At 38.3% G+C, this 20194-nt stretch overlaps 2 protein-coding genes across 2 annotated transcripts in view; one reads left to right on the top strand and one right to left on the bottom strand.

Annotated features, from left to right (window-relative positions):
- LOC124126210 (Golgi-associated PDZ and coiled-coil motif-containing protein-like) overlaps positions 1-11429 on the bottom strand; it is a 78030-nt gene extending 66601 nt beyond the window's left edge. Inside the window, exon 1 of the mRNA XM_046489591.2 lies at positions 11206-11429. Within this exon, the coding sequence (XP_046345547.1) occupies positions 11206-11418 (213 nt within the window). The 5' untranslated portion in view covers positions 11419-11429. The remainder of the gene's footprint in view (positions 1-11205) is intronic.
- A 486-nt stretch (positions 11430-11915) lies between these two features.
- The window catches only part of LOC124126219 (proto-oncogene tyrosine-protein kinase ROS-like), a 169464-nt gene continuing 161185 nt past the window's right edge, over positions 11916-20194 (top strand). Inside the window, exon 1 of the mRNA XM_048383716.1 lies at positions 11916-12044. Coding sequence (XP_048239673.1) covers positions 11916-12044 — 129 coding nt within the window. The remainder of the gene's footprint in view (positions 12045-20194) is intronic.

The following is a 20194-nucleotide window of genomic DNA, read 5'->3' as shown; positions in this document are numbered from 1 at the left end:
TTCTAGCCCACTGAGATACCATGCTGCAGTTTAACATGAATACCCCATACAAACACAGCATACTGACTCCGAGCCAACCGGTCTTTGATTTAGCCCCTTAATCATGTTAATGGTAACAACAAGTACCATCTTACTTCTTTGCGGTATGTTGCAGCTAGGGATCGAAACCCAGACCTTCTGCTCCACCACTAGACCATGGAGAGCCAATTAAGGACTGGAAATAGCAGCCATTGTGGCCACCTGATTCCCATTACAGTTGGCGAAGTAATACTGGAAATCTTTACCATGCAAGCCTTACACTACAGGGTTTGCTAAAAATATAGTGTAAGGATCATATAGGATTACTGTGGAAGAAGGAAAAGAAAGTTTTCTGGTTTCTGCAATCTCCCAAATTTACCTTGTTTTCTATTGTTTTTCAACTACCGGTAATAGACTAAACAACTGAAATGCCATTTTCTGTATTGTTGCTTTTTAAAAATGGTTTCAAGTCATCTTTCTTCTGCACTAACACAATGATACAAAATACAACTAGAAAACAATTTTCTATGTGTATTTATCAAAGTTCAGAAGATCATCTTTTTTAACCACAAATGGCAACTAGAGAACAACTGATATTAGGACATTTACAGGTACAGCATTATTTTCTGTCTTTTATTATCCAAAACAAAATTCTACAAAGTATTGATATACCGGTATATATAAATATATTATTGGAGCAATAGGCCACATAGTAATGGTGATGTCATCATGTTTAGCGACCCCAAGTAAACACTCCTTGCGTTTTTTTTGTTTGTTGTTTAACGCCGCACTCAGCAATATTCCAGCTATATGATGGGGGTCTGTAAATAATCGAGTCTGGACAAGACAATATAGTGATTGACATCATGAGCATCGATCCACGCAATTGGGATACGATGACATGCATCAACCAAGTCAGCGAGCCTGACCACCCGATCCCGTTAGTTGCCTCTTACGACAAGCATAGTTGCCTTTTACGGCAAGCATGGGTTGCTGAAGATCTATTCTTCCCCGGCAAGAGCCCATAAATCATATGAACTGGGTGGTCACAGTTTGTGTGCTGGATTTGTGTCAGACATTTTCCCCTGTTACTTATGCCAGAAACTACTGTTCCCTTGCCTAAATTGGATTGCTGGGTGTCAGTAATTGCTGCTGGTGTCTTAAACAATATTCACTCATCCCCATAGTCACATGGTGAACCACTGCTTTGTGGAATAGGCTCCTGAAGAAGACTTTCCATGAGATGCTGTACAGATCTCACTAAAAGAGCTTTAGGCTATAAAAAATAATAGTCTTGGTTCTCAGGCACCATCTGCATCATCATAAAGTCAGCTGCACATTTCGTTTTTATTTCCATTTTTAAAAAAAAATAAAAAATAATAATACTCAACAAAAACGCTTAAAGACAATGTGATCCAATATAGAACGCAGTTACTTTCCTTTACAATCACACTGTTTCACTGTGTATCTCGCTTTATAGTCATGACGGCAATAGGAGTTTGTAGGCTTGATTATGTAGGGAGGCCCTTTCCCAGGTTGATGGTACACAACTGTTCATTTGGTTACATACCCAAACCACCACCCGCCCGCACTATATTTTCAAAAGTCATCGCCTGATAACCAATTCCTTTATTTTCTTAAGCCTTATGAGTGACTTTCAATAACATCCACTTAGTAGAAGTGACTATTGGGGATATTGTTACTACTGCAATAGTACACGGAGCATCTTTGGCATTCCAGCATTGCAGAATTCCCAGCTTTATTTGACATGGTGTCAAGCTTAATATATCCACCGGTTCATAGGTTCATTAGCTTGCTACAGAACTTGATTGCTATTTAATAGAGCTAGCTCTTATAGTCTAGTGTAGGGGTTAGGTGAAATGATTTCAGAGCATATCTAGCGACATGCATGTGTGGATGTGTGGCTGCTTCTGCTGGTCTGGACAAATGCCGGTTTTATAGTGATAGCGAACTAAGATACCATGCCACAGTTTAACATAGATACACTACTCGGACGATATACTCCAACCTGACCAGTTCTTATTTTATCCTTTTATGCCAGGCAGGGTAGCAGCAAGTACTACTTTTAAAACCTTTTGGTATGCTGCAAACGGAGATGAAGCTCCACTAGACCACGGAGGCAGTAGTCAAGTGTAGAAGCAACATATGTGCTTTACTATGTGAGTTCTATGCATCCTTTACTAAAGAACTTCACATCTGCAGGTGCGTTACCATTAAAACATGATTGCTTTGTGAAACATGCCACAAAGGGTCATGGTGCATAAGTTTCAAACAATTTACACTTTTTATGATTCTGTCTGTCTGCTAAATACAACTGGCTGAGACATGGCAATCTTTTCGCCTGGTTAATGATCCTCTTCCAGTTACTCAGCTATGATGTAACAGCCAATAGTAAAAGTAATTTGTCAATGCGGATGCAAGATCAAAGTAGAGTCAGCTTATGACAGAACACATAGGTTATACACCCCTGTCTCGAAATATCCAGATTCACCTCGTTATCTGGGGCATAGAACCAGGAAGGTACTGGCAGAAGGGGCTCAACTCTCCTCAGCCGTAATTGCCACAGAGCTGATGCCACAACTTAACCAAACTCGCCAGGCAAAAATAGCAGGAGTAATTGGTATAATATACAGAAGTACACCATCCACATTTGCTTGCTTGTTTTCACACATCTTTGTTAACAAGCATTATCCCTTAAGGATGCAGTTACATGTAGGCTAACAGATGTTTTAGGACTTGGGGTGAGTGGACCAACTAGCCTCGGGAAGAAATTGGACCCTGTTCCTTATTGGAGTGACGCCAGGTATTTTGACACATCTGTCAGAGGGACAGCCATGCCGCCCAAGAGGAAAAGATCTTTCTTGTCACAAGTATGGAAACATGTGTATGAAGAAATTTCGAGACCAAGAACTTTACAAATATTCTCAATTGATAAAGAAAACCTACACTGAAGAATGTGAAAATTTCTAACACCCTGAAACCTTGTTTCCTGGTATGTTGTTAAGGAATGAAAGAAATTATCTTCAAAAAGATGGGGATGGTGATAATGGCTACTTAAAAGGACAGACATAAACTTCTCCTCCACTGGTATTACATCATATGCAGACAAATCTTCACAGTATTTCCTAACCTTTTTCAATTTCTCATTCTATTTCAAGCCAAAGCAAACATTTAGCAGAAATTACTCAGATGGGCAACTCATAAACCATTCATCAACACCACCATCATAAGGAATAGAAATTAACACTACAAAATTAACTACAACAGTCTAGGCAAAGAGACCCCCTGAAGACAAGTGCCTACATTTTTAGGCTAAAAAAAGAAACAGTCAGGTACCAATTATTTTTTCTAAGAATGTACCTTAATCTGGGGTTCCAACCTCAACAGTCTCCCTGACCTTGAACATGAGTGGTGGTCATCTGACATGTCTGGAGAGGTCATCCAACAGTGACCAACCAATCCTATTTGACATGAGGTACTTTGATCCTATTCTTCTGCCACAGAAGTGTAGCAGGGTATGGAGTCATCCAACAGATGACATCCTTGCTGACTGAGGGTTTACCTCTTTGGTCATGTGGACAAGGCATCCAACCTCAGATCAGAAGGTCCATGGTTTGAATCCCATCATATGGCATCTTCATTGGCCGTGGGGCAGAGCATGTTCATATCAAATTAGAGCGAAATGTATCTCCGTACCCTACTATGCAGCCAGCGATGTGCCTTCTGTTGACGGGGCAGTATGCAGCAGGACATGGAGTCATCCCACAGATGACATCCTTACCATGTCAGCCTGCTGGCAGGGTTACCTCTTTGGTCATGTATCTCAGTACCCTACTATGCAGCCCGCGATGTGCCTTCTGTTGACAGGGCAGTATGCAGCAGGACATGGAGTCATCCCACAGATCACATCCTTACCATGTCAGCCCGGTCATGTGAAGGTTTGTGGTTCAAATCCCATCACAGGACTGAGAAAGTTTATGGTCACGACAGATGAAACCAACAAGCTGAAGCTACATAATAGTTCAGCTTTTCATGAAATGTTCAGAGGGACACTCACAGGTTCCTGGTACACACAAGGTCCAGAACTTTGAATCGCAGCAGCACAGACAACTGATCCACCAGTGTCCCTTGTAGAGCAGGCAAAGAGAGAACAAATAGTCTGACTTTTTGTTTTTGTTCACCGCCAAAGTCTGCAATATTGAACCTCTTATGACGGCAGTCTGTAAATAATTAAGTCCGGACCAGACAATCCAGTAATCCACAAAATGAGCATTGATTCATGCAACTGGGATTGATAACAAGCATTCAACCAAGCCACTGAGTCTGACCAACTGATCCATATATATATGCACAATAATAGTCATTGTACCTACAGTGCATCTAGAGTTGTTATGGATGTCTGTCCAAATGATCATTGATTCATTCCAGGCTCCAAAGTAATTATCAAAATGTACAGCATTTGGGTGGTCAGACTCGCTGACTTAGTTGATGCGTCATATCGTATCCCAAATGCGTGAATCGATGCTCATGATGTCAATCACTGGACTGTCTGGTCCAGATTCAATTATTTACTGACTGCCCTCATATAGCTGGAATATTGCTGAGTGCGACATTAAACAACAAACAAACAAAGTTATTGTAGGTTCCGTGGACCCCCACTTTTGTAAGTCAAGATAAACCCTGCCAGGGAGTCATATCCAGTATGCAGTGCTTATTTAACACACAGATTCAGAAGGAGTGATGCACACGACAGTCAGCATCTCAGTCCCCATTGTCCACTCTTTTTGACCACTCAGTGACCACTCAGTGACCAGTCAGTGGACAGGGCAAACCCCCGCTTGTGGATCTGTTAGCAAGTAAACACCACAAACACACACCAACACAAACAAACAAACTGGCCTTATTTAGCAATTAAACACACCTGATCAACTTTCTGTAGGGTTACTTTCTACCTCATCTGGGATTAATGGACAACTGGAAGACTTTTAGCCAACTGACTTTGATCTTTTGTGTTTATTTCTAGGATAAAGGAGTAAGAAGGTGTGTACATGCAAACAAATTTCTTCTTTGAACTATGAATGGGAAGAAAACCAACACTACTTGCTTTGCATCCACTGTGGGCTTGTAGAAATCCTTATCATAAATAAAATGTTTGTTACATAAATTGAAGTAAGTGTTGACACAAGGACTGAACAGCTTACATGTTACAAAATACAAGACTTGCAGGACAGAAAAAGGTTCACTGCTGCATGGTCATCCAACTGCCAACAGTGTCAGCCTGCACATTAACCAGCATCACCTCCAGTCCAAATCCAGCCTTCTAAATTAACACTAGTTCCCTAGCCATAGACTACTAAATTGTGACGAGGACGAGTAAAATTACAGTGGTGGTTCTAAGTCGTCATTGACAAGTAGCATTTGAGGGCTATAATTCTGAACCAGTTCTCAATGTTTCGCTTTGTTACAAACTGGAACTGAATTAAACTTACCATATGTAACCATGGTAACCATAGCAAACATTTTGTCTTGCTCCAGCAGGACCAGCTACAAACTCAAGGAACCAGTGAAATAAGGTTAACACAAAGACTCTAGACTAATCTCTAAACAAGAAAACGTTCAAATGTATAAGGCTGCAAATTCTTGTCAACTTACTGCAGGGCAAGAAAATTTTACTTCCAGTGTGTTACTGTATAGAGTGGAAAATCTGCCTGAAATAGTTGCTGCCAGATCAGTGTGTCATAAGTTACCATGTATCAGAATATTTCCTGAGTACATTTTACTTATGATATCATCTGGCATGGTAATTAAAACATACAGAAACATTCTGTCGGAAAATACTTTCACAAAACTTGAGATACAATGTACATAATCATATTGAACGATTATAAACAAAACTTCTCCGAAAAAAATCTATCCTTTGGTGTGAGAGGAGAAGAGATTGGTGTGATAACTCTATTTTTGACAACATGTCATAGGCAATTACTACAATATATTCAGTATATGTGCAAGCTAACAAATGGAAAAATGGATGAGGCAGAAACATACTAATTTTACTTATAACATGTATAACACATCCAAATCTTATTAACATGATCAATGCGTTTGAGCAATATTGCAGTAAGCTGCAATATGAATTAACAAAGAACATATTCAATATACAATGGCTTGCCTATGGCATTCTATCTAGGCCCATCACAATTACTCAGTTAACTGGTTACTTTTTTATTAGAATTCCTAACCGGTTCAAACATGTACAAACCAGTATTCATTATCCTTGTTTAACAAGCAGCATTCATTCATTACATGTTGTATATAGTTGTAAGTTTGTTTGTTTGTTGTTTAACGCCGCACTAAGCAATATTCCAGCTATATGACGGCGGCCTGTAAATAATGGAGTCTGGACCAGACAATCCAGTGATTGATATCATGAGCATCGATCCACGCAATTGGGATTGTAAGAGGTGACTAATGGAATCGGGTGGTCAGACACTGTGACTTAATTGATGCATGTCACCGTATCCCAACTGCATAGATCGATGCTCATGATGTCAATCACTTGACTGTCTGGTCCACACATGATTATTTACAGACCGCCGTCATATAGCTGGAATATTGCTGAGTGCAGCGTTAAACAACAAACAAACAAACACATATCAAATGCAGAATGAAAATGAAAACTGTCTTGATGACATGAGACATCTTTGAAAAAGTTAATAATAACAACAGTGGATCTCTCCTGATAAATAATTTTTTGTCTGTATGATGAATATTGGTTTTTCTGAATCTGACTGGAGTTGCGTTTGTAAAACAGTTTATATTATTTGGAAGGGACGGTTGGGGATCAATTTAAAATTCATTCATAATTTTGAAGGTTAATCAGATTAATAAAATTGTCACAAATATTAACGTGAGGCAGAAAGATGCTGTTGGTTTACCTACTGGATAGTTTAATGCATAGTTGCCAGGTTATTAGTCAATAGTCATGTATTTCCAGACCTTCTGCTCTTACTATAAGGGATCTGGCATTTCTGAAGTGAGGTCCCAAGAATGAGTGAGTGAGTTGTGTTTAATGCCGCCTTGAACACTATTCCTGTGATATTACAGTGTGTAATATATTGGTGATTGGTGACTGGTGCTGACAAACCAAGAAACAATCGGGGCAAACCAGGATTTGAAACTAATCATAGGTTTCTTGTGGGCCCAAGGGATGCAACTCTGCAAAGGAGGTCCAAAAAAGCCCAGACATGTTAACTTAGACACGATGTGTCAGACAGGAGCCAGTCAGACATTGAATGAAATGAATTCCTGTTAAACCCTGCCCTGTCAGTCTGGAAATTTCAAGAGACATTAAGCAATATGGTAGTGGTCTGTAAATAACTGCATCTGGATCAGACAATCCAGTGACTGACATCATGTACATCAATCTATTCAGTACTGAGCAGTTTCACTGTACATCATGTTAGCCTACCTTGTATAACAATGGCAAGATGCCATTGTAAATAAGTAAAACCTCTACTTATACTCTACAGGTGGTGCATATATATATATATATATATATATGTATGTATGTATGTATGTATGCATGCATGCATGCATGCATGCATTCATGTATGTATGTATGTATGTATGTATGTATGTATGTATGTATGTATGTATGTATGTATGTATGTATGTATGTATGTATGTATGTATATATATATATATATATATATATATATATATATATATATATATATATATCATATCAATATTACCAGATTGATAAAAAACACTAATTATCCTCAAATCTCTGTCAAACGTTAATTAAGAGTGTCCAATCAACAGATATTAAGGAGCACTTAGTGGTCTTTCTTTTTACTTTTACCATGCTTGATATCAAAAGACCTGCGAGGATCTGGGGTAGAATAGGTCTTCAGCAACCCATGCTTGCCGTAAAAGGCGCCTCTGCTTGTTGTAATAGGTGACTAACGGGATCGGGTGGTCAGGCTCGCTGACTTGGTTGATGCATGTCATCGTATCCCAATTGCGTGTATCAATGTGCATGATTTCAATCACTGGATTGTCTGGTCCAGACTTGATTATTTACAGACCACCTTCATATAGCTGGCGTTAAACAACAAACAAACAAACTTGATGTCAAACTTTCCTAGAGATGTCCCAGTTTGGTCTGCAGAGTTAATAATAGATGGGTAAAATTGTTGACTGGTTAGAAAGTCTCCTTTTTGCCTAGAACATTGCTGAAGAATGTGCACTATTCCTGACATTCCTCACTCAAGGTATGCAGCAGAAAGATACTGATAATTAACAAGCATACACAATCACAACTGATCACAAGTCACAAGTCACTCGTTATCGTCTGGTATCAATAGCACTAACTCAATTAACTAATTAGTGTACTAATTGTGTGATACATTTCAACATGCATCAATCAACACAGAGACAGTTGTAAAAGTAATCCATGTTTTTCAATAAGCTGTCCACTTTGTTAAATTAGAGAACAGTTCTGAATAGTATGCCACTAGGTTTTTGGGGAACATGTTGGGATACTTATCATCAATCACAATCATGATAATAGGTCATAAATCAGTTTATTCCACCACTCAATCATAATCAATTTTACCATTTGGTCTGTTTTTCTAGGAAATTGTACATAAAAAGAATTAACATATTTAAAATCTTATTCCATAAATAGAAATGGTTAATGAGCATGCATATCAAAGTATAAATGCTTGAACATTTAAATGTTTCTTTTCGAGAAATATCACTTTTCTCCAGAAAGGATCCAAAGTGTCAATTGATTATCACTTCAGTAGAGGGTAGCCCATTAAAATATTTGCAGGTAGCATATTCTCCTGAAGTTTGAGAAAATCTTATTATAAACAAGATAATTTGCTGTCAGCATGGTCAGAGATCAAGCAGTAGAGAACAGATTATGTTCAAACATCGATTAAACTAAAACTTTTTGGAATACTAGCTAGGAGGCAATTATGTACCCCTTCTATAAAAAGATCTGTAATGCCCAAATAGCATGAATAGAGACTGTCATGTACATTTTCAGGCATAGCATAAGGTTTTTATTTTAGCAATGTTTGAAATTCAGGGAGGGTCCTGGGTTATTGAGGTTTGCTCCCGCAGTACTTGGATCTAGGGGGCCTTAAATCTTCAAGTTTTTGTATAAGGGCAATGACAAGGATCCATTGACCATCATGCTCAATGTCAAACACTGTAAAGGTTACTTACAGATTGGTCTAGAAGTTAGTCAGTGGGCCTTAAAGTTTAATGCAAAAGTCAGCATTACTACACCGAAATCATAATAGCCTGTATACAAATGGTCTAACAAGGCAATCCAGTGACAAAAGCACAACAAAATCATATAAACTCAGCCAAGCCATAAAATCTCCCCACCCGATCCATTTTTGTCAACTCTAACAACAAGCATATGTTGACTGGATCAGTACCTCGGATTCCCATGCATGGGGCAGTCATTTCCTTCTTTCTGCAGGTGCAGGTAAATTACTAAATAACTGATCAAGGCTGAAGGTACTTAATGGGGAGGCATGAAATATTGAAATTAATTAACCTTCGTTTATTAATCATGTCCCATGTGTTAACTCCTCAGTTTGGTTCCTTGCAGGCACAGGTGCACGATGAATATATATATCTAAGCTAACGAACTCAAGTGAGTGGGTGAAAATGGTTTTACGCCACTTTTAGCAATATTCCAACAATATCATGGCAGGTGAGGGGATGGGTGAACACCAGAAATGGCCTTCACACATTGTACCCATGTGGGAATCGAAACTGGGTCTTCAGTGTGACGAGCGAACGCTTTTACCACTGGGCTACCCCACCTCCCCCTACAAGTATGACAGTGCTACTGAATGTATGATGCCAGTGACTTTGTATCAGGCATTCAACTATATTATTATCCACTGAGCAAAATGTTTATGTTGCCTCAGGTTTCCAGCCTTATCATGTGTATAGATCTAGACATACAAGAAACAGTGTAACATATATGCAGAAATGACTAAGAAACATTATTTTGGGAAAATTCTAGCAATAAGCATTACATGCATGATTACTTTCAAAACAGTTCCCACACATGTTACATTATAAACGCCTTATATTAGTCTGTACATGGGTGTACTTTTGAGTATACTAGGGCTGGGACAGGTCCAAATTTACTACCGAGGTACCCATCCCCCTTTTACCCGACTCACCCGACTCACCCAGGTGCCCACTGTAGGCCTCAAGAGTTGGAAACACAATGTCTAATTGGGAAAAGTTTAACTGTAGCCCTGGCAAAAACTGTTTAGATACATGTATGAAACCAGAGGCCATATAATAGATATATGGTCTCTTATGAAACGATCAAATCATGCGTACACTGAAGTTGACTGAAGCTTTATCTTTCCTCAAACATATACAAGTCAAAAGGAATGTGTGCATCATCATAAAGAAATGGGAACATTAGTGACTTGTAGTGTAACCACTAGCGAGTTTTTTGTCATTAAACAATATATCATGTGATTAACCACGTGTTACCCGACCCAGCCCTAGAGCATACTCAAAAGTATCCACAGAATCTTAAAACTGCACATGTGCACTTAACTAATGTCTCGTGAGACTTTTACAATATTACCATTACAAGAGGTTACATTTAAGATCACAGTGATAGTTTTTAGACTGTGAGTATACTCAAATATACCGGGGTACATAGTGGTATAAGATGTGCTGACAACAACCCCATCAGCATTAGAAACAACCCATCATGAATCCTTCAATGGTTTACATGCATAGGTTAGAGTACATTATGTCAGCCCTGTTATTTAATCAGCTGTTAATAAGTTGATATGAAGATTAGGTTGGGGAAACGTATAGTAGTTTCTCCTACACACAATACACTTATTAAAACTGAGCCTGGTTATGGTGTGTCGAGCTGAGCGGATCAAAACAGACACCATGTACCGGTATATGGTCCCTGATCAAAACAACAACAAAGCCACACCCACTCTGCACGTTATGCCTGCCGTGGCACCACGTGCACGCAAAGCGATTTGAATTATAAGTGGGCTGCTAGTACATACATTTGGTGTTGATAAATGATGTAAAACACGCATGCATGTCTTGAAATTATTATAATCTGCCTGTGTTTTTTTTTCTTACCTCAAGTTTAGCATTGCACTGAAAGACTGTTTGGGCTTTGTGGCAAAGCTGAGCAAACGCAGCACTGAGCGCTGTCATTTTCTGCCTGCCTTCAAATGTTAGTTCACATTGGTCTGGGTCAATTTCTCCAAGCAACAAATCAAGATCTACAAAAGCCTTGTCAAATTCTTTCTCGAGAATTTCCAACCAGCGAAATGACAGCGTGGCAGCCATTTTGGATACGTATTCGCCGGATATGCAGAGCTATTTTTGTTGGCTCCATTTATATGTGGCAGCAAATTACACATATATTACCATGGTATTGTTTAATGTACATAATACATTTATTGAACTATAAAACATAAACAATGTAGTTGCCTAAATACGAAACTATGGTTCTGTATGTAAAACTCAGTCCCGTCAACTGTCAAAAGTGGACAGTGACGAATCAAACAAACCAAAATAAAATAGCAAGCTCAAAAACGTCCAAGGCTCGATTCTGTAGCAGTTCAGGGTGTATAAAGTTATTTCCACTTATTCGTTTATGCAGTCAGTATCTAGATATAAAGACGAGAAGCACAAAACACTTCTGGCATGAGCGATAGTAACTCATAACACGTGCTCGGTATCATTGCAGACGACAGAGCAGAGCTCGACCAATCAGAGCACGACATAGCGGTAACGTCACAAGATTCCGCTAACTTTCCCACAGTCTAACACATCATGGCGAGATGATAGTACACACGATGAGCGCGTTATACGTTTTTATCTTCATTTTCCTTTGGATATCATTGTCAGGTGCAATTTCTAATGTGGAACATATAAAGAACAAATGTAAAGGACGATGCGGCTCGAATTTGGTGAGTGGACAGTTGTTTTTTAATACTTTACCATTTATTCCCCACTGGAACCCGTGTCCTGTTTGGGAGCCTCAGACGCCCATATCGCACCGTTATGCGATAATGCACGTTAAAGGCGGGAAAACATCGCGGTCAAGTTAACCCAGGATGCAAAGATTTCATCTGATAAAACATAGTATAATTTTCCAAATATTTAATGCAAAATTCATTTGTGACTTTGTGAGCGTTAATTGCGTGCAATAAGTTTGACAAATCTGATCGTTCTGGAAGATATGTTTGATTTTCCCCCACATTTGTATACTTAATGCGTTTTATCAGCAACGAGCTCTGTTTCATGTTGCTGTTGCCACAAATTAATGTGATGCCTGGAAACTTTTATTACCGGGCTACAGGCGTTCACATTGAGGACGGTGTTGCCATATGACGCATTCAAGTCACGCATGAGAGATCAGTTATCATACAAGTCGTTAACGAAACAATCGCTCGGTTGGCTGATTGTTTGATAAATTCCATTATCATAAGTGTGCCCTCGCCTTTAATTCCCCATTAAAACAAGCTTGAAGATAAGTCCTTTGCTAATGAGATGTGTCAATCGTAACACCCCGATAGGTAGCAAACCTAAGGCCTTTAGTAATTATGCATTGAAGAGAAAGGGTGTTACGGGTTTGTTGTGGTTAACGTTTAAAATCATCGTGCTCTGTTATTGTCTTTTGTCACAACCGCCCCTCTGTCTCCACCGAGGGGGCACTTGTCCTGCAAATAAACTGTTGTGGACAGACTTTGAGGATAATGCGATTAGGTACGGGATCGTTTGGCAGTGGATATTCACTTGTGAAATGTCAGTTATTCCGTAGTGTACACGTTCCCCACGCAAACTGTTGTCGCTCTCTCCGGGCGTTGTGATGTGCGATTTGTTCAGTATTGTTTGTAAACGTTCAAAATTTTCGCGTTGGTGTTGGGCGTTTATCCCCATATCCACTGGCCCATATAGGTACCCCATTGTGCCATTGTTTTAAAAATAAGCCCCTGTGGACACTTGTTTTGCTTCTATTTCCTGGATGTCTGTTTAAAGATTAACACTATGGATAGATGAATTACAGGTAAAAACTTGTTTCCAATGAACACCCACGATTTAAAAGTTTAAAAATTCTGACTATTCTTTAGTTACTTGTCTTCCAAGTGTGTTTGTTACCTTCCAAGGTAACCAGTTCACAGACATTGAATCCAATATTTTATTTTTATTTTAAACAAAAAGAATATGGCTATAATTCAAGGAAATCTTCCGATTTAGATATCAAATTCTGATTTTTTTTTAAATGTCATATCCTTTTTAAATATGAGACCAGACTTGCTTTGAATCTAAATGTCCAGGGTTCATTTAAGTCACCAAGAATCACAGTTTTTTTACTCTTTGAGAAATCCAGTTTGAATTAGCAAAGCTTAGAGTTCCAGGAGCCTGACATTGTAACGGATACCGCAGGGATAGGAATGACTTTCTCGCTATGAGTCATATGTCATTCAGAGAGGGTAGGCTGGTTCAGCTGGGTTTTAATTCATGGCTACTGTCACTTTGTCTCCACTGTATAAAATACACAGAGGATAAAGCGTGACACATTTTATGGCTTTTTTTTCTTACCACTGTTTCTGAAGTGACTTAATCAGTTTTGTATAATATTCAGTGCTCATCAGACACTCTATATTTTGTCTCAGGTATGACTGAGGTGTTATTTGGGTAAAGATTTACAAGTGCAACATTGTTCTTGAAATTCAAGTCATATTCATCTTTTAATATAAAACTGATAAATTCCTTGGAAAGTACCACTTAACAAATATTTTTCACACCAGTTGAATCCATGTCTTTGGACATTATGTGATTTTTAACAAAATTGTTTATACATTTTTTTACTTTGAACAAAGACAAAGGTCACTTTCATTTTTCCAATTTAAGTCATTTAAAAATTTACATGCTAAATAACCGTCATGATATATTTGACATACTTTAGCGCCTCATCCTTTTGTTGTGTTTCTGAGATGCAGCCCCCTTGGTTGAAGGGTAACACTCCCTGTCTACTCAAGCAACCTTCTCATTATTCTGTGTCCTAGGTTGTGTTCTGTATTGTCTATAAACTGTGTGTAATAAAAACAGTTTATGAACGACTTTTCGAGGAAAGTTAATCTTTCTTCGAAAGAAATTATCAATAATTTCTAGGGAAATTAGTTGTTAAACGGTATATACAAGCAGCCCTGGAAGGGGACTCCAGCCAGAAACACATGGCTTGAAATCAATGCCTGTGGCTGGGGGAAAAAATGTCCTGGGAAAATTTGAACATGGCCTTCTGTTGTCTTCAAGTTTCAAGGCTTTCATGTTGTCAGGGAAAGAGAGAGAAATCTCCTGATTCAGACAGCACTGTAAGAAAGTGACGCAAACTATACAAAAACTTGTTGTGTCTCTCAGATGCAGCCCCCTTGGTTGGAGGGTAACGTGCCCTGTCGACACAAGGAATCTTCTCATTATTCCAAATCCTAGCTTGTGTACTGTGCTCATCGTCTGTACACTCTGTGTAATAAAAACAGCTGATTCTATGTTATATCCCACTTTTTTGTATGGTTAATTGCTTTTGTCTGAGTACGTGAAGGAAATGGATTTTGTAACTTCTTTTATCATGGTGTAGTGAAAAAATGTTTAGAAGTTATTTCCTTGAAATTAGAGGTGTTATGACATTGTATGTTAACACTGCATTCAATGCAATAATGATTGAGTAAGCATTAAAGCCTCTTCATGCTTTTTGTTCTGGTGTCAGTGAAAGACAAGTCACCTCTGCAAAACCATAACATTAGTTCAAGCAGTAAATACATAAATTGGGACATTTTTTATTCTAATTAGTGACTTTTTGCGGACATGGGTCCAAATATCCGCCTTTGAGCTAGTCTAGATTAATCTCTGTATTGTTCACAAATGTGTTTTTAGAGTTTGTGACTTCTGGGGAATATAAGCCATGATATGTAGCAGTTTTGGGTAAGAATGGTTCAGTATTCCTCGTGAAGGAATGAAGACAACTGTAATTCCTGTAACACATTATCCTATTTTTTAAAACATCTTAAAGTGACTTTTGGATTGGACTTTGAAACAAATATTTAATATGTCATTTACAATCCTCTGTTATAAATATCATAATATGTCCTTTCTGATACATATCTTTGTTATGGCATTATACAATTAAGTTGATATAATGCAATTTATACCACTGTTGTAAAGGGTGGAGATTTTGCAATGAGATATTTATATTATTTTTGTCATAATTTGTATTTGTTTTTCACTGTTACACTCCTGTAGGAAATTTGAACAAACAAGTGAGGAGTTTACTTCCAAAGAATCAACAGAAAATAATTCAAATGCAATTATGAAGCATTTAGAATTGTCCTTTATCACTGACCGCAGGAATAATCACAGAACTTATGAAAAAAAGTCCAGGCGAAAGTGATCTCAAAATTGAATAAATTGCTGTTTCCTGTAACAGTGAGCCTAGCATTTGTCATTTTGTCTACCGTAAACCTTCAGAGTGGTTGGAAGTTAAATAGCACTTGTGTTATATATTGAGTCAAGATAGCGTTTAAGCCAGATGGATCATAAGCTTGATAGTTCTTGGGTTGAGAAAAACTTCCAGACAAAAGAAAGTTTACACATGAAAACTGGATTTGACCCAAAAATAACAAACATTATCAAAATGTTACTAGGCTAAAGACAGTCACCAAACACTGCAAAACACAACAATGATACTTTTGTACCTGTAGCAAATACATCACCATCGATCTCCAGCAGAAGAGACATGAGATTAGGTACTTCAGTTTGCTCTGCAGAGTTGCATCCCTTAGTTGTGCAAGGATCCTATGATGCTTGTTTTGCTGGCATCATACCTGTTCCTATGGGTTTCACCGAAAAGGCAAATGTCTATGAACTGAATCCCATCTTCTCACTTTAAATGACTTGACACTGTTAAAATGGTTTAACCCAAGACACTCACTCACTCACTCACTCTCCCTCACATGAGTGACACCGCCTGTTTCACACAGACATTATAATGTACAGGGAGTTTGTTTCTTCACTTTGTTTCCTTGCCTGCTACAGGGAAAATGTGTCAACTTGTCACATGCACATTTTCAAGATTCTTAACTGAAATCCAATCTGTTCCATTTTTTACACTAGTGTTACACTTTCCCCTGACGTACTTGGTGACACTTCTGAGCTGGGCAGGGGGAAACTGATTGTGATAACTTAGATCTTGAATGTCGAAACTACTTCTCAGAAATAGCAATTTAAGCAAAGGACAAGGTAGGATATTAAGGCCCTTTTTGGCCCCCACGATCTGCATGCTTTAAGAATTAAGCAATACTTGTAGAAATTGTTAGGAAAGTTATCAGATACAGGTGTGTGTTCTTTTGAATGGGAACAAAACTTCATTTCAACAATTGCGGTTGGCAATTATAACATTAAATGCATAGGAGAGGAGAAAGGTGTCAAAAAGGCTGGTTTCAGAGATTTCTGATATTTGAACATGAGCAAATCTTTGACCCAAGTGTAATTTTCACAGGAGATGCAGATAAAAACAGTACAGACGTGTGGTCAAACATTCATGTTGGTCATGGACTTGTCCATAGTTAGATTTTCATTTGAAGCTCTAAAAACCTGCCATTTTCACTCATCTTAGCTATATTTTATCCAAAATATGCAAGAATAAGAAAGAAAAAAAGATAGTTGTCCATAGTTTGAATATGTCTGATAATATTTATACCATTTTTTCAAAGTTTTCTGCCTCTTTAAATTTTGAGATTTCCAGTGGGCCAAAATAAGGCCTTGGCCTACCTCCTCTTTTGATAACTATAACGTCACCATTAGTGTGGTATAAGGTCACCATTAGTAGGATAGTGTGGTAAAAGTAGCTTTCATATAAAATTGAATTTAGGAATTGAAGATTTCTTTTTGAAAATGCTTTTTGAATTTGTCATTGTCCTAAAAAAATGTTAAAGGAAAACAGGTAAGCTTTTCTGTTTCACATTAAACCATTTTTTCTGTGCTAGTGAGTGAGTATGGCTTTACTCCACTTGTAGCAATATTCCAGCAATATCTGGAGACATCAGAAATTGTCACACATTGTATCCATGTGGGGAATCGAACCCGGAACTTCGGTGTGAGGAGCAAATGCTTTAACCACTAGAATACCCCACCGCCTTCCCTACTAAGTATTATGTGACATAGTTGCATTTGTATGTCTTCTTGTTACGAGGTCATGTCCTCAAATGATGTGTTTCTTGATAGTACATACAGAAGAAGATGATTTACATGACAACTGTACACTTGTCAATGTACTGTATTCGACTAACTCAAGGGGTGACTAGAGGACGATTACTTGTGGGAAACGGACATTACAACAAAAGGACATTACTACATATCCAAGATTTGTTGATCCGGAAATTTGTTATTTCAAACAATTTTGCTAGAAATGTCACAAATATGAACAGAGTTTCACTGTAATATATGCCACAGAGAAGAGTGTAGTTCTGCACCATGACTGTGGAATATATGTATTTTATATAAAAAAAGCAATCAAGATTATAAAAAAGCAAGTCTAGCCAGCTCTATTATACAATCAGCATCAGGAATGTTTAGGTTTTTTCAAGATGAGAAATGTATTGCGTAATATACATTTCACAGAGGTGTGTTGGTCTAAGAAGAGCGATACACCGATGCATCTTGGTAGAGCTGTATGGGATAGTCGGTTACTTTCGGTTTAGTTGTCTCTGTAGCTACTGTTGTTGTCAACTATTGCATGACATTTTCCCAGGGCAGACAACATGCACAGCTGACCTTTGTATAGGCTCTTACAGTTGCCTCAAGGATTTAGATCCACAGGAATGAAGAAAGCTGTTGAAGTTATAATATTCAGCATTTTATGATTTTGTTTTTGATGTTGGGTCCTGCCCAGCCTGTGTTGATGTTGATGAAGTCTCAAAGCTCCAGCACTTGCAGCAGCTGCAGGAGCTGCCGCCACCGCTGTGGCTCATCACAGGACTACATCAATCCTACATGCCCTCATTCTCATCCTACTGCAACTTTACTTCCAAATCTTATTGGAGGAGACTGACACTGGGGATATAAAAAAGTGTCTCCAGTCCATCTGAGACAAGAGCGTGTAAGGTTACGGAGTCCCACAGATGTTGGCAATGATTGGTTCAGTGTGACAGGAGCCATATGGAAGAAGGAAGATCAGGGGGGTTGACGAAGAGGGGGAAATGCAGGGGATGGGGCTGGGAAAGTTGTTCCCAGTGGATGCAGGATTTGGAGCATTGTGAAATGTATACTGTGTGGAACATGGTAAACAATGTTGCACTCGCCTGGTTGAAGAAGTGCTGTAAAACGCTGTGGCAGCCAGTACTGGATACCGCTGTTGCAGGAAGAGTGTCTCAACGGATTCTGGAACCGGTTCATATTCTTGAACATTGACTGATCTTATTCAAAATGTACCATACAATGTCTTCAAAATTGGCCCTAAGAAGGATAATTCTTCAAAAATTGGCCATATTGAAGAATGTCTTATAAAGAATGATATATTCAGAACTAAATTCAATAATGCCCTTATGCCACTCATCTTCAGAAAACTTACACATGAAATAATATTTTTTCCCTTATATTACTTTTCTGTTCGACTATTTTGAACTGGTTCCATGGTACATTTGCGTACATCCTCAACAATATCTGACTGTGGTTCAGCAATCAATTCTTATGCAAATGTGAAGGTGTAGATCAATTCAGTGTTTATTTGGGTCCTCAATCTTTATCCCCTAACATTTTGAGTACATGTATTTAACTATTGGTGTGATTTAGATAAAGCTCTCTTGAGGGAATGCTGACATTTCAGCTGCCTTGCAGCCATTATAAGGTGTCTGTTGGTTGTGGGAAGAAAGCCTGGAGCACTCAGTGCATGGAAGTTTTACTTCTCTCTTCAAATGCAGGAGGTAGACTGTTGGAGGAAACACTGCTGACAACCGAGTCTTCATCATTTTCATTTTAATTAACATTCCCCAAAATACAAAGTAATTTATTTGTTGTGGAGCTGTAGTTGTGGGTAGTCTTCATCATTTTCATTTTAATTAACATTCCCCAAAATGCAAAGTAATTTATTTGTTGTGGAGCTGTAGTTGTGGGTAGATTCTACTGAGAAGACAGGAAACATGGAGACAGAATAAGGCATTTGCTTTGCCAAAATCTTTGGTAAACTTAAATGAAAGCTTTGATCAAGTTTTTATTACAAAATATGTAGAGGTTATCAAAATGTGAAAAGTTTTAACACTTAAATTGGTCCAGTAAGATTTTTGCTTCATGCTCTGCAACTTATGTTAAAATAAACTAATCTTTCTACCACTGTATATCAAGTCGTTATAATATTCCAATCCGTTTCTTGTCATTGTGTGTGATCTCAACTCTCACATGTACCCTACCTCCTCACTAATCTATGGCTTGGGAACTTTTTACAACTTAAATAGTCTTTTGCATGCCTCTTGTTAAAAATGCAGCTTGTATCAATTTCTTAATCGTAGGAAAAAAGGGTCATCTATGCACCAAATCTCACAAGTAAACAGCTCTTAGACATGAACACCAGGGCAGCTCCATGTGATAACAGCAGGAAGTCTTTCAGGACATGTGGGAATACGAGGAGTATATCAACAGCACGGCAGCACTGTGTTATACACAGCTTATGACACTGTTACAAGTTACCACTGATAGTCATCTAAGGAGGGATGCTAGCTCAGGCTCTTTGCTGAAGCGTTTAGAGCCACTGTAAGGGTCACTTGTTTTGTAAAGGCAGGAAATGAATTGGATCTTGCTACAGGTGTCTCCTCAGGTTTCAACTGTAGCTTTGCATTGTTGATGAAATACTTGATAACACAGGAAGGGACACTATTCACATTTTTATATATAAATTTGGGACAGAGTTTACCTACAAGGTGAATGAGAATTCTCAGGTGACATCTGATATGATGCTGGGAGTTTATGGTTAGTTAATTTGTAGCTTGGTGTGACAGGCATCTCTTGTAAGTTTGATAGTAATGAACTAGGAGCATCAGTTTACAATCATAAAATAACTGCCTTTATT

Source organism: Haliotis rufescens, unplaced genomic scaffold, assembly GCF_023055435.1.
Source record: "Haliotis rufescens isolate VD_foot unplaced genomic scaffold, xgHalRufe1.0.p SCAF_5, whole genome shotgun sequence".
Lineage (NCBI taxonomy): Eukaryota > Metazoa > Mollusca > Gastropoda > Lepetellida > Haliotidae > Haliotis > Haliotis rufescens.
The sequence above is the reverse complement of the archived record's forward strand: the minus strand, read 5'-3'. Positions and strand labels throughout refer to the sequence as shown.